This window comes from Trachymyrmex septentrionalis, unplaced genomic scaffold, assembly GCF_001594115.1.
Source record: "Trachymyrmex septentrionalis isolate Tsep2-gDNA-1 unplaced genomic scaffold, Tsep1.0 scaffold36, whole genome shotgun sequence".
NCBI classification, from domain to species: Eukaryota; Metazoa; Arthropoda; class Insecta; order Hymenoptera; family Formicidae; genus Trachymyrmex; species Trachymyrmex septentrionalis.
This window is the reverse complement of record NW_017305525.1, coordinates 962,925-978,082: the sequence shown is the minus strand read 5'-3', so window position 1 is coordinate 978,082 and position 15,158 is coordinate 962,925. Positions and strand designations below refer to the sequence as shown.

Genomic DNA, 15,158 nt, shown 5'->3' with positions numbered 1-15,158 from the left:
AAATAGACAATGCAGAATTAACAGAACGAAAGGCGCGCGTTTTGTTTTAAGTGTACATATAAATAAAAAGTGGGTCTCAGCAGTACTTTCTTGAAATTACTTTCTTGAACTTTCTGCATTCGAAATGAAAACGAGGTTTTCGGGTGAGAAAGAGAACGAAGAACGCATAGTATAAAAAGTACAGTTTTCCTACGGACAATGGGAACATTGACAATTGATTTTTCTTCACGGGAGTATTTGAGTTCACAGCATGCGGAATGGACCGCTTGGCCTTTTGTTGTTAGGCTACTGTACGTACTGGATACCTTGCAATAGGGAGCCTCACAATACGTGAATGTGCAGCAAACGACGACCCTCCTGAGAAAACGCCAGGACGGCTTTCTATGAAAAAAATCGTCTCAATGAAAGAATTCTCCCTTGAGAACTCCCGTGACTAAAAGGGCTCTTGTATCCTTGTGACGAGTTGCTTGTCCTGCTGTCAGCTGTTAGACTACATTGTTTTATGAGCTTTGGTCCGTTGAGATTATTTACTTGTTCACGGATTTTAGTCTTGAAAATTGCTTGAGTACCTTAGTCTTGAAAATCGCAGATAAAACAGGAATAGTTTTTTTGAATAAGTCTAGAGTAGTAAATATTTAGGATTTTTACGAAAGTACATATTTTTTGGCAATCGAATAGCGAATTTATTTATGTATTGTTTTAATATGATGTAATATTTATAATATAATCGAATTATATATCGGATTTGCGTTTTAAGATTAACTCTTAGCGAGATTGGCAGCCAACATCCGTAGCGTAAAAATATCCATAAAAAAGAAAACTTGTGTGCCTGAGAGTAAGGTCAAAGTTTACATATGAAGAAAAAGAGCAAGAGAGACTTTATACTACAGGATATTTTACATTACACAGGATATTCTATAAAAATTCTCTAAGTAACGAATAATTTCGCATGATTAATAACAACCTTAATAAATCTAAAAAATTTTTAAGATAAGATTGTTCGCACATATTTTATTATTCAGGCAAAATAGAACAGATAAATCTATTATAATATTTTAACAGAAGTCTAGTTTTGAGACAAAAAAAATTTGTCTAATGTTTCTCTGTCATGATTTCTTCTATATGATTTCAATTGGTTTACCTCTTATTGTATTGTTGTCTTATTCTGGTTTTGTTACTGGCTTTGTAATGATTTTGCTGACGCCTAACCATTTGCAAGCTACTATTGTCTATTGTATCATATTTTATATCTATTACTTTATTAACATGTAATTTTTTTCATAAAGCTTTGCAATAAACTAAATTAAATTAAATTAAAATTAAATTATATATATAAAAAAGGATAGCTTTAGTTTTTATCAAAATATTAGAGAAAAAGGTGATTATAATGTAGGCGTCTGCTCTGGTAACGTGGATTACATTAAAATTCTGTTATAATTAACATCATTTCTTTTAAAATATTTTTAACTTATTTTTAGATAGGTGTTGAAGTTGTGAAACAATTGCAGTCATGACTGGTATAATTTTTATTGACAATTAATATTTATCTATTACGAGATAAATCAAAATTATTTCGTATAATTTTCAGTATCAAGTTTAATATGGTTTAAGTTCTTAAGTAACGAGTTTATATCATATTAATTCTTAAGATGCTATTCTTCTATTTTGAGTAAGTAAAAAAGCTTGAATAATTATATTTTTGCTGAGATATAATTAAATAACAAGGGTATTGTAGTTAATTTCTCGTTGTCAATATCGTCCGAATTTTTTTTTATAAATTCAATCTATTGAATTTGCAAGTTTAAATAAATCTGAAGAAATTATATTCCGTAAAAATATAGGAAGTTCATTTTATCATCACATTTAGATAGTTACATTATATCTTTTTTTATTTAAATAATTTTTTCCATTTTGTATACTGTCTTAATTATTTTTTAAATGTGTTTTATATTAAACTTACATTAATAGATTATTGTTTGTGATATCATTGATTTGAAAATAAATAAAAAATACATAAAAAAAACAAAATACAAGTCCATATTACATCTTTCCTCTATAATTTTTGTAGTAATATAGCTTTAAATATTTAATATTAATATACGTTGTCCGACGAATTTATTAAAAATTTATTAAAAATTTAGTAACAGACAAAATAATTTCTTTATTTTTAAAATAATTTCTTAATTTATATTGCTTTCTTCGCTTTTTTCTTGTATTTTTTAAATTACTGTTAAGCTAATTTTTTCATAAAATTGTGTATATCAATAACTGTCAATACTTTATTCAGTTTTATGGCAGTTCTTCATTTTATGCTTCAAATATGAAATCCAATAACTCGGTTAATTAGCGAGCGAGCGAACGAGAGATTCTCAATGTTAAAAGTATTTTATATTCGTTAAACATATAAATCTAAAAATATTTTTTCTTGTTCGTACAAATTTATTATATGTACACGGTATGTTAAACATAGAAAATGTATATATATTTTTATATGTAGTGAGAATAATTTTTTTTAATTGAATATTATCGTATCTCTTGAATATTTTTTCTACTCTCTAAAATTTATAGAGTGAATCTCACTGTTAAAGATTGAAAATTGAGGTACTTTTTTTCAAGACTCAATTTTCATTCCTTAAAAGGAATTTTTGGAGTGAGATTTCACTCCAAAGAATTTAAAGAGTATTGTTTAATTAATTGATATATCTTATTGTTACATTTTAATCTCATATACTGGAATACTTCTTAATAATACTTCTTAATAATACTTCTTGTTTATTACATATTGTTCGGCTAGCTTCATTTTTCTTTCGTTTATTTTTAACAGACTTATCTAATCTCCTTACGGTTTTATTTTTTTTCGCAAATATTAGCCGTTCATGTTTTCATGCTTCATTCTTTTCATTTAGGGCCTCACCCTTCTTTGCGTACGTCTAAAGAGCAATGGTCTGCAGAAGGGTCGTGTTACTCCTAAAATACTTATTTTTAGTCTATTAGATTTTGGGTATGAAATATTATTGGTGCTATAAAACTCTCTTTGTACGTTTTACCCTAATACGTTTTAAATTTAGACTTGTTAATTATAACGAAAACCGTTTAATTTAGGGACGCCACAGATGTAACACAAGCAAATTTGTTATACGAATAATTAAAACTTGTAAGAGATAACTTAAATAATAATAAATTTTAAAATAATTAAAGTTTTATAGATAAATTTTAGTTAAAAAATTGTATTAGTGAATATATTTTTGAAAAGTTTTGATTTCCGAAATAATTAATCCTTTATTGCTTAAAAGTTTTAGACGTTTAATAAACTTGTTTTGCGCGAAATAAATTATTTCTTTTTATTTATCAAGGAGCATAAACATTTATTGTACGTTTACGTGCATATGCATCGTATGAGACTTGGTCCTAACCACTCTTCCGCCTTTTAAACGCATACTTAAGTGCCAGTAGCCCCTTCATGTACAAATGACCCCATATACGATGACATCATACGTGTTCGCAAGAAGGGGAGAGGCAACTTATTCGGATACGACACTTTTCGGAAGCGGAGTATACGAGAATGGAACAAAAAAATACAATTCTCGCAACCATAAATCAGATTTACGTTTGTCTTTTTTAAATTTTTAGATAATGTTTTAATAATGTGTATTTTTATATAAGAGAATCTAGAACATCTGTTAATAAGATAACTTATTACTAAACGTATATGCATTTTTTTCATTATTGTTTAATATAAGCTATAATTAGTTTATTTTTATTTAACTAATCAACATAGAAGAAAAATCAGATTTCTCATAGATACTTTTATGAAAGCCGATCTTATAAGATTTAAAAATATATATATTATTTCTGAGAAGAGATTGGAAATTGATTTAATAAATACTGCTTTAGAATAAATTTCTTATTGTCTAATAGATTATTTTTTAATTTGTTAATTTATAATGTTATACAAAATATTGTAGTTTTATGTTGGAATTTAGATGTTTAATGTATCAAAATTACATATTTAACCTGATTATCACGGGTTATATACGCGTTAGGGTCAACGATAATTTTTTATGACTGCAGATAAGATTCTTCCACAAATGATGCTTTCTAATGTAAATCTCAAAAGAGATGCAAATTATATACTCCTTAATGTTATTAAAACGAGCATTGTATAAATTATATATTCCTTAATATTATTAAAACAATTTCTATTTTCCAGAAAGTTAATTTCTTTACATTAATTTCTTTACATTAATTTCTTACAGAAACTCTTAATTAAGCATAACTCTTCTAAATTTTGTTTTAAATACAATTATATATTAAATACAACTATATATGATATAATACTATGGAATAATTATTTTCTAAAACTTTAGTTCTTTCTTTCATTATAAATATTCTCAACGTAATTGATTCATAATCAAGATTAATTGATAATTAGTTACGATTAAAAACTTTGTTTACAAAGAAAAGACTGTTAGAAATATTTTTGTGAATTTATGATATCCTTCCAATAAAAATGTGCAATAAATTTACAAATCGTGTAATGTTTTATTGTGATTTTACAATATTTGCAAATTTACTATAGAAATTTACTTGTGAATTTAACAAAACTTACGCGCTGCGCATGCGCATTAGAGATTAGGGTATATACCCTTTGACACAAAATGTTAATGTAATTTTACAATATAGCTGTTTAAATTTATAGCACATTTTTGTTGGATAAAAACTTCCAACAATAGAAATTTTTAACAGTGAAAAGAAAGGGATTATTTTTAAAGATGATAATACCTATAATCTATATATTTCTCATCGTCATTTCATGTTTCATACAAATTTCAAACTTTGCACTCCTTTCTGTCTGTCGCGTGATATGTTACATGCGGCTAATATAAGCATTTACAAGCACGCGTGGGCGTGCGTGTCCAAGTGTACGCACAGGCGGATTCACGGAAAATATTCGTTTGTTCTACACCTCGTACGAGCATCATTCTCTCGAATCAATACTTTCCATGGCACAGGGGCATATTCCCTTCATTTATTGCTCGTTTTCTTCCCTTTTTCTTCTTCGGACGTGATTCTCTCTTTCTCTTGTCGCGTTCGTGCTCTTCACTCTGCTCTTGTATTTTGTATTTACTTCGTGTCACGGATGTATATAAATTGACCGCGTGATGTTTATCTTCGAGGCGAATACTTGGGTTGCTCGTAAACGAGATCAATGATCTCTGTAAAAGGGACTTTGATGAAAATTATAAGGTATACGGAATAATTGTAATTTTACGATTATATTTAAATATATAATTTTATAGGAAGTTATATCAACTATATTCGTATAGTTCTACTACAATATAATAAATATTGTATAAATTACTAACTGTATTTATGTCTTTATTTATATAATATTAATTGTAATTTGTATTCATAGAAAGTGCTTTTATTGGTAAATATGTGCTTTTATTTCTGACATTCTGTAATATATGCATGTGTTGATTACGGATCTATATTTTTATTTAAAAAAAATTATAAATTTGGTAATTTATCTTTGACAATATCATTTTTCTAAATATGATTTATTAATATATTATATATTAATGAAATAATATATTATATTATATAAAATGAAAGAAGCGTTGCGGACGCGGAAGAGAGAGAATGAGTGAATCTTTATTAGCTTTCTTAGCTATTTAAAAAAATACAATTCTTATATAAATAATCTTATATCTAAATTACTAAATTAATCTAAAATTTACAAATTTAAATAACATTAAATACTACTTATATATTCTTTTAAAGAGGTTGTAAGGGCATAAAATACACATATTAATATTTACGCTTTAAACAAACTACATACTTGTGAAGGTTGTTTATAACATTCTGTTTTTATTGAGCAACACATTTTTATAAATTATTTATTTTATTTGATATTAGTTTTATTGTTAAAAATAAAACTAAAAATTTTAAAAACAAAAATTTTAAAAATAAGAGAAATCTCAATTTTTTAATATAAATATTTTAAGTACTAAAAATGACTTATGCAAAGTTTTATTGAGATTTACCAATTAGTTTATAACAAATAAATATTTTGCTTATTTACTGAACAATTAATGTCTGCATCTCCAACTTTACAAAAATATTTTTGAATTCATAAAGTATTTATATTAAAAAAAAATCGAGATTTTTATCGTTATTTTATAATACGTTTTCATATTTTTATCAGAGTACAAAAATACTACTTTTTATTGAAATAACTTTTGATCTAGATGGTCAACTGTCTTTAATTTTTTGTACTACTTTTAAATGCAATTTAGAATAATTTGTAATTTTTTCATGTAATTGTTAATATATTGCATTTGCCTTACAACTTCCTTAACACTTGCTTAAACGGCTCAAGTCTTTCATACTGTTTTATTTTATATGATAAGACATTATACATTTTCACTCCTTCATAAAATATACAGGACAATTGCCGATACTAATAAAGATCTCTTAAAGAGACATTTCTTTAATTACTGCGCTTCATCAATACTGATAAAAACATGATCTGTTTAGAATGTATTAATTATATTTTTATTAAAGAAATAAAAATACAATTTATACATTTGTGGCTTATTTTTATACAAAATTAGCTAAAAACAAATTCTATAAATGCGGAAATAAAATTCTTGTAATTTTTTTTGCAAATTGCGTAGTTGAAATAATATTGGCTCTATTATTGATAATATTATATCATTTTATATGTTTGTAACTCCGAAGATTATTTTTATTTATATATATATTTTTATTTTATTATAATACGATTTTAAATATAAAATTGAGACGCACAATGTGTAAACTGGCATACTTGTCTGTAAGACTGACCATGAGTTAATTTAATCTTTATAGTGCCAAATATTAGTTCCTATTGGAACTGAAAGCAATCTTGTATTTATAGAAAAAGCTTTGCCAATAAAAAGAAACTGTTGCGTTACATGTTTATGTCTCGCAGCACAGCTATATGCATATAAAGTATGCATATAAATGAACGAAAAACATATTTATCTTACGAAAAAGTTAGTTATTGCAAAATTGCAAAAAGTATTATAATAACTACTATATTATCTGATAGAAAACACTTTTAGGTTTGTATTTATGTTTATAAAGTTTTATTTTTTACTTTTATTTAAAAAATATTGTCTAAAAACAAAGTCGATATTGGTGACCTTCCTCGATTCTTTGTGCACTTCTCTGCGGAATTTTATTGCAATATTCTCGACTTGTCGTATTTGCCTTTCACTCTCATTTCCTACTATTTCTAACTTATTTCTTAATTACAGTAACATATTTTTTAGAATGTTAAAAATAAAAGTACACACGTTATAATACAGCCTTCATTTTATAGACATGAACTGCGAAGCTAGAGGAAAAGACAGAGATGGATTTAAATAAATTTAAGTTGAAATAATTGTGCAGTCAAAGATTTCTAGAAAACAGGATTTTAATGCTCTTGCGTACAAAAGTAATATTTATCAGTCGTTTGATTATCTCTAATCTGGATTATTTTTTAAATAATTTTTTTTTCTTAGAATTGTTTTAAGTAATTTATATTGTTATTTGCAACAGGAAGATTTGTAGAGCAATTAAGAACCGGTGCAAAACCATCTGCTTTTAGACTACCCGTGCCATTACCGTTAGTAACCGCACTTTGATGTTGCGCGTAAGGTATGTAATTAGGAAGTATACTCGTAATAAGACCCTCTCCGCAACGATGCGTGTACGAGAGTAGAAAGTACGGAGATCTATGCATGTGTGGAGATTTAGGGACAATATATTCGCGTAATAACTGGAACGAAGCAGATATGCAGTAAGAGTATGCAATGTTAGCAGGCGATTTCCGTATAGTCGTAACAGTATTTGCACGATAATTACAGGATGTTGAAAGTAAGTTATTTTATAAATAATTAACATTTTCTCCGAGTACGCACTCGTAAGATACGTGTAAATATATCACGAAATTATTAAATATCATCGCGAGAGACTCATGAGCTGCGAGTGTTTAACTAAAAGAATTGGCGAACAATTCTCTGCGCTCAATTAAACACGATGACAGATCCGCACGATGACTCGAGGGGATATGCTATGATTTTAGATGAATAGATAGTAGATAACTTTTATAATAATGCTCGTGTTATTGCATAGGTTACTGAATTATAATAATAATAATTTTGATTGAGTTCTTTTTTCATGAAAAGGCATTGAAATTAAATAAAAAATTGTTTTGCCGAGAAAAATTATAATATAATATGGATTATTTTGTGATTTATTCTTTTTCCATTAAAAAATAAAGATTTGTAATTTAGTAAAATTTATTGTATTCATCTTTCTCTGTATAATTAGACATATATCTTAAGATTATTATATCATCAATTTTTATTTTTTTTAAATTAAATATTTAAACAAGAACTATGAGCTAAGCAATATATTTAATAATAAAATTAAAAAAGACAAACATTTATATCTTACACGAGATCATTTTCAATTAAACATAGCATCGATTTTGCGAGAAATTAATATTAAAACGCGTACTGAGGAGAGAGGTTACTATTTTTACGTATGTGAATTTTATAATAGAGCTCCTTCTATTGGTACTTATAGCGCAGTAATTGATAGATTGCGATTGGTATTTTTTTGATGGCGGTGCGCATCTTACAATTTTTGAAAATCTAATCGATGTAGCTCATCATAGAATTTGACTGTTGGAATTAAATAAATATTAGAAAGGCTTGGTCATGTAATAAAATAAAATATATATTAAAAAATATGAATATTAGTACTAGAATATGCCTTGAAATAGATTTTTTCAAAGCATAAAAAGAATTAAGAAATTTGGTCACATGATTTTATTTTTTAATCAAACTAGAAGAAATTATAAAATATTTCATATTAACATTATATTTTTTCCTCTGTAATATTACTTTCAAAAATTTTATACTTATGTAATGATAATAAATAATAAAATATATAATAGTAAGATTATGTACCTACATATGTAAATAGTAAATAGTGCATATAATAATAAAATAGAAGAACAGGTGGAAAATTTTTTCATTTGCCATTTTTATTCGTAATTGTGAATAAAAATTTGTGAATGTGAACTTTTTGTACAAATTATTAATTTTATGTAAACTTGCTACAATGTTTTACAGCATCGTTACTGCAATATTTAGCCAGAGATACTTGTATAAATCTGACGCGCAGTTTTCTAAAAATAAAAAACATTTTTTTTTCTAGAAGCTCGTTGGACCGATCTGATGTACAGCGTACAACGATTTATTATTATTCGGGAATTCCATGTATGTGTAGATGAGAAATATCGGAAAAAGTTATCAGTCCGTTAATGGAAACTGGTGATTTCGGCGATGATCGACTCACTCGGCAATCCAATCAGTCCATTCGATTATCATCAGCTTCGTGTACATCATTTCCAAACGGAGATTGACTCAGATCAGTTTATCACCAATTAAGATTTCAGATTTTAATCAATTCTACATGCATTTATTCAGACATACGCGTCTTATATGTAATATTTTTTTATTTTTAGATATATTACCACTATATTTTCAATTTTTTGTAAAATATTTAGAGAAAGTGCTATTTTAATATAATATTTATTGATACTTTCATCAGTGTTATATTGCGTAATTTTACGAGTGCGTTAAAAGTATATTTTGTTTCTATTTTTAAATTATGATATTAATGAATGTATTGTATGAATAATCGTTGTTTATGAACCATTGCTTTTTTAAAGAGATTTGAAGAGATATAATGTGACAAATTCAAGTGAAAAATTTTGTAATGGGATATGACAGAACTAGTGTAAGATAGGATTCAATTACTGCATTATGCTACAGCGGGAATTATTACGTAAAATGGATTTTCAAATGTATGTAGATTAATTCAGAGCACGAACTTGGGATGTGCGTACTATCCAACTTTAATCCAGCAAAGTTCAACATTGGCAAATGGCTTATGAAGCTTTACGGAAGACTTTCGCAGTACGCGGGAAATAATACTTAGATTGAATCTCATTTCCTAGTTCTGATTTTATATCTCAATTGAGATAAAATTTGAGGAACTTCATTTAGAGCGATATTTATTGTACCATAATCGTAAAATTAACTTCTTCAAAATGTAATATAATTGATAGCATTGTAGTACAAATTAATGCATTTTATATGATTAAAACACGTTTAATATTATATTGCAAATTATATAAATAAATATTATATATTCATGTAAATTGTATAATTATGTTATACTATTTAATTTACATTTTGGCAATTTGAATATGTTTTTATGTATATAGGTATGTCATGAATTTTGAAATAAAATTTATGTATATATTTCCAAGGAATGCACTCTTATTTTTCTTTCTTTAATATCGAGAAGAATGAAGTCTTAATTGACTGATCTACTGATTGATTCATTGATCGTGATTAATTCTCTTGTTGTGAAGAACGTTTCGCAATTCGCTGGTGTTTATTCATCATTTTCTTTTCTGCATCTCAAAAATACAGATTTATCGTGGTTGGCTCTTGACCACGAACGATTAACTTCGTACAGGAGTACTCTTGTATTCTGACGAGGAATACTTCGGAGCAGTTGGAGCAGCGCCAAGGCTTTCTGGACCATCTCTCATTCACGTCGTGTCTGTAGAACCGTGTGGCATGTTCGATAACAGCTTTGCTGATTCTGCTGTAAGATAAGCGTTTCTCTCTATCCCTCTCTTCTCTGTGAGAGCCAGAATTTTGTCATTCGCCAAAGATGAGACGCGCTGAATTTTCTTCTAACGCAAATATTTGATTGCTGCGTGTTCGTGCAAAGAAATCATACTAGATGTTCTGCCTTGACATTCGTGACGGAAGGAACGTATAAAAGTTTCTTTAATTGTTTCTTAAGTGGAATCGAGCGGAAAAAATATCGTTCGTGACTACAAGAAGCCATTCTTTTCGTAAGCTATTGAGAACGGTATTTGATGTTTACGATATTAAGTCTGGCTGTTTGTTGTTTTTTTGCAGGTGACTCATTGCAGTGCACACCCTTGGATCGAGCATATAAAAGCAAAGTATTAGGACATTATCCAGACTCGGTACCATGGAATCCCTTCGACGAACACGCTGTTTGCATGGTACGTGTGATAATTAATTGCTAATTACAATTCCGTCGCGTGTTATAAGTTAGTAATGAATATAAATTTGTTTGCATTATATAATTTATAAGCGGAGAGAATTCAATAATTGAATTTATTTATAACATTCATTTATTAATATCCATTAATAAATTTGTATGGGTATTTGTTATATGACTAACTAAAGTTAATTAATTAAATTAATAATATAAAATATAGAAGTTTTTTTTTTACGTCACGTAGAAAATTGTCATTTCTTCGAAGTATTTTCAATTCTAATTAGATTTAGGGAACATTTGCGTCTCACGCAGTCGAGGGGAGTAACTTATTGATTACGTTGATAATAGCTTTGTCTGCCAAGCGGTTTGCGATTTCGTACACAAAAACATTCGGTGGAGCCAACCTTCCACTCTTTCGTCCTCACGAAAGAAGATGGTCACAGAACATACGGATTCAGTCTCGTTTTCTACGAGGAGTGTCGCAATCGCAAAATATGCTGCGCTATGCAAACACTACAGGCGATGCACATCACGGAGCTCAGCAGCGGTCAAAACGGCACGCCTCCTACGTATGTTTGTTTTCTCCTCATTGTCAGTGTCAAATTTCTTGATAACTTGGAAATGCTTGTTTTTCCTTCTTGTTGAAGTAAAATTTACTTGTGTGAAATTTATTAAAAATTAAGAATTTGATAAACTATAAAAATCATGATTTTGAATACATATAACTGAAAAACGTGAAAATGCATGCAAAGTGTTCTTTTCTTGCATATATTATTAAAATTTCTTTGTCTATTGTCTTATATATATTTTTAAATTTATAAAACATATTTCATGATTTTTACAGTGCGAGGAAGGGTCAGGATGGACATAACACGAGATCGCTGCCTCGTCATTTTAAATTGTCGGCTCATTCACCTGGTGCCGCGTTAGGATATTATGATTCTACCAAAGACAAGTTGCTAGTGACTAAATCAATATCCTTGCTATGCCAACAACCTTACCTCCATGCGACAAAGACGTTCCTCACTAATCTCTATAAGTAAGATATCTTGCGAGTCTTATAAAGCTCCATTGAAACGAGTTGACACAGCTCTATTCTTCTTACATAACTACATTTATGCTATGCTTCGTAAGAGTACTTAAAAGTACAAGTTATAATATAATGTCAGAGCGCTGCATCAATTCTGTTTGTTAATAAATATAAAAGATAGGAATTTAATTTTTTAAAAAAGATTTGTTAATTAGGATTTTTTTAGTTTGCTTATCTTATCACTTTTAATTTTTGTTAGATGTGCTGCTTAAATATGTTTAAGCTTGTATCTCCAGCACGAAATTCTGTAAATTACTGATGCAGTGCAAATATACAATCTTTATTAAATATAGAAATGTTTTTTATGTATCTATTGTTATAGATCAAATTAAAACTTTCGCAATATGTAATACTGCTGTCTTTAGTTCACTAATTATTTGAAATATTTATACAATTTCGAGATATTTGAACAATGATAATAAAAATGTCTTATGACTAATTTCTTCATCTCTAGATAAGTTGTCGACAACTTTATTTATAATATATCTTATGGAGAAAGTTATCTAGAGATGGAGAAATTGATTATTAATTTTTCATATGCTGTTTAGATATCATTTAAAAAGTTAGATTTTTTTTAGAAGTAATAGACATTCTGTTTGGCAGAATTTATGCACAATAACTTATAACTTATGTATATTATTATAAATGTATATTATTAAAAATTATGAAATAATTGAATTAATTTTTTTAGATGTGTTCCTAGACATCCCGGACCTGGTCTTAGCTTAGAATCTTACGTGTATAATCTTCTATATAACGTACCAGTACCGTTACCTGGCAAATCGTTGAAGTTTTTTGTACCTAACGATGAACCGGCAAAATCGCCATTAGAATTGGTTATCCATCAGCCGTCTCCATCACTGGAGTTACCGATGTTGGACTATGCTCTCAAGGATGTGTTCACGTGGTTGGGTGCAGATTGCCTAATCCAATTGTTCACATGCGTGCTGTTGGAGAATCAAGTTCTGTTGAGAAGCGCTGATTTTCACAAGCTGATGGTGGTGTCTGAATGCATAACGGCGCTCTTGTTTCCTTTCTCGTGGCAACACGTTTACGTACCAATATTACCCGCCAGTCTGCATCACTTCTTAGATGCACCTGTGCCCTTCATAATGGGTTTACATGCGCACAATGAGGGTGGTGTATTGAAAATCGCTAGCGAAGTATGTTTGCTTAAATCTTTCTTTTATATTTCATTCTTTTATTAAATTCGAGAAAAATATTTTATGAAAAATGAGCAATTGTGTATTATTAATTATGAGTAATATCAATCGTGTTTGATTACAGGCAAATCTTTGTTATGTAGATATAGATAAGCAAAGTAGCCAATTTCCGGAAGAATTACCCGTGTTTCCTCATAAAATGCAATTTATTAATGAGATCAGAGCGCTTCTAAACAAGTACAAAATACCACATTCAGGAAAGTGAGTTACTTGTTTTTAGATCGAGATAGAAATTCGATTGTTACTGTCTAAATCGAGCAAAATCTTTATAGGACTGATAATATGGTTATTAACTATTATAATGGTGACATCATGACCAGTAGCCTGACACTTCCCGGTTCTGGTTTTCATCTTCCTCGCAGAAAACATTCTTTACACGATGTGTTAGATTGGGATCGGCCGGAACCAGGACCACAGTCAGACAATCTGCAAAGAACAGTGGATATTGTTAAGAGATCAGGTAAGACGATTTCTTGATATATAAAGTGAAATATTATTATCAGGATTATTTCCAAATTTTTAATTTTTCTCTGCTTACAGTAAACATGGATGACATTGATCCTATAGAGGATATCACGGAAAAAATACTCACGCCACAAGAAGAATATCAAGAGACTCTTATCTTTAATAATGCTATTAGAGAGATTTTTTTGAATCGTTTTGTACAAATGTTTTCTAGTTATGAACATTTTGTTATTCATCCAAGTCAGGTACGGGCATACTACGCTTCTACAAAATTAGAACCTGCCTCTTGTAATTATAATAAAGTTATAATAAATTTTACATTGTAGGACAAGGATGAATGGATAAATAATAGGGATAGTATGCATGTTTTTGACAAAGCTACGTTTTTATCTGATCAGCCGACACAGCATCTGCCATTTTTGTCGAGATTCCTGGAAACACAGATGTTCGCTTCTCTTGTCGACAGTAAAGTCATGTCGACGTGGAGTGAACTCGATTGTAACATTAAAGTTTTCGACCAAAGGATCTCCGCTTTAAAGTAAGTCATAATAATGATATAATGCTCTTTTTACTTTTTTTAAACGACTTCTACTTAGACAAATAAGGTTAAAAATACATTTTTTAATCCACGTTTGATCTATATTATATTTTAGGAAAAAAGTCGGAGAAAGTATTATACGATCAATGCGATACGAGTCTTGTACGAGTATCGCAGATACGCAACAAATACTCGAACAGAGATTAAATAACATAGATTTTGAAACAAATCCGCCTGCGGAGATTCTTCCTCATAGAGCCGCATATTTTCGGAGTTTTCCGTTGTTGGATAACGTCGCGTTGAATAAGGAACCTGCTCAAAGGTATGTTATTCGTAATATTTTTATTTAAACAATATAATCTTCTATTTTTAAATTTATTAATGTCTGCTATTCTATTTTGTGCTTCCTATATAGTATACTTCGGTAAGAAACCACATTTAAAATAAACAGAATAAAATAAGGGGCTTATAGTAGAGTATATATATTTGATTTATTTTGCTCTAAGCCTTTCAAAAATATAATAATAAATTAAATAATAAATTACCCCTGGTAAAAATTTTTCTCATAATTTTTATATGAATTGGAACATTTTCCAGAAATACTCAGAAATATTCGGAAAGTTTATATCTTCTCTCAGAACTTTTTATACAAGTAAATTCTGAAATATTCTGAAATTTCTCATTCTAT

The 15,158-nt window shown here is 28.6% G+C and overlaps 1 protein-coding gene across 5 annotated transcripts in view; it reads left to right on the top strand.

Moving 5' to 3' along the window:
- Positions 1–15,158, top strand: part of LOC108750355 (DENN domain-containing protein 5B) — a 24,289-nt gene that overhangs the window by 1,183 nt on the left and 7,948 nt on the right. For 3 of the 5 annotated variants that reach the window (XM_018489756.1, XM_018489753.1, XM_018489755.1), the window contains exons 2-11: positions 11,046–11,155; positions 11,503–11,723; positions 11,999–12,193; positions 12,936–13,407; positions 13,532–13,668; positions 13,740–13,927; positions 14,008–14,177; positions 14,259–14,470; positions 14,586–14,792; positions 14,886–14,894. In XM_018489756.1, coding sequence (XP_018345258.1) covers positions 11,046–11,155; positions 11,503–11,723; positions 11,999–12,193; positions 12,936–13,407; positions 13,532–13,668; positions 13,740–13,927; positions 14,008–14,177; positions 14,259–14,470; positions 14,586–14,792; positions 14,886–14,894 — 1,921 coding nt within the window. The remainder of the gene's footprint in view (positions 1–11,045; positions 11,156–11,502; positions 11,724–11,998; positions 12,194–12,935; positions 13,408–13,531; positions 13,669–13,739; positions 13,928–14,007; positions 14,178–14,258; positions 14,471–14,585; positions 14,793–14,885; positions 14,895–15,158) is intronic. The other 2 variants (XM_018489757.1, XM_018489754.1) reach the window with 1 other exon arrangement.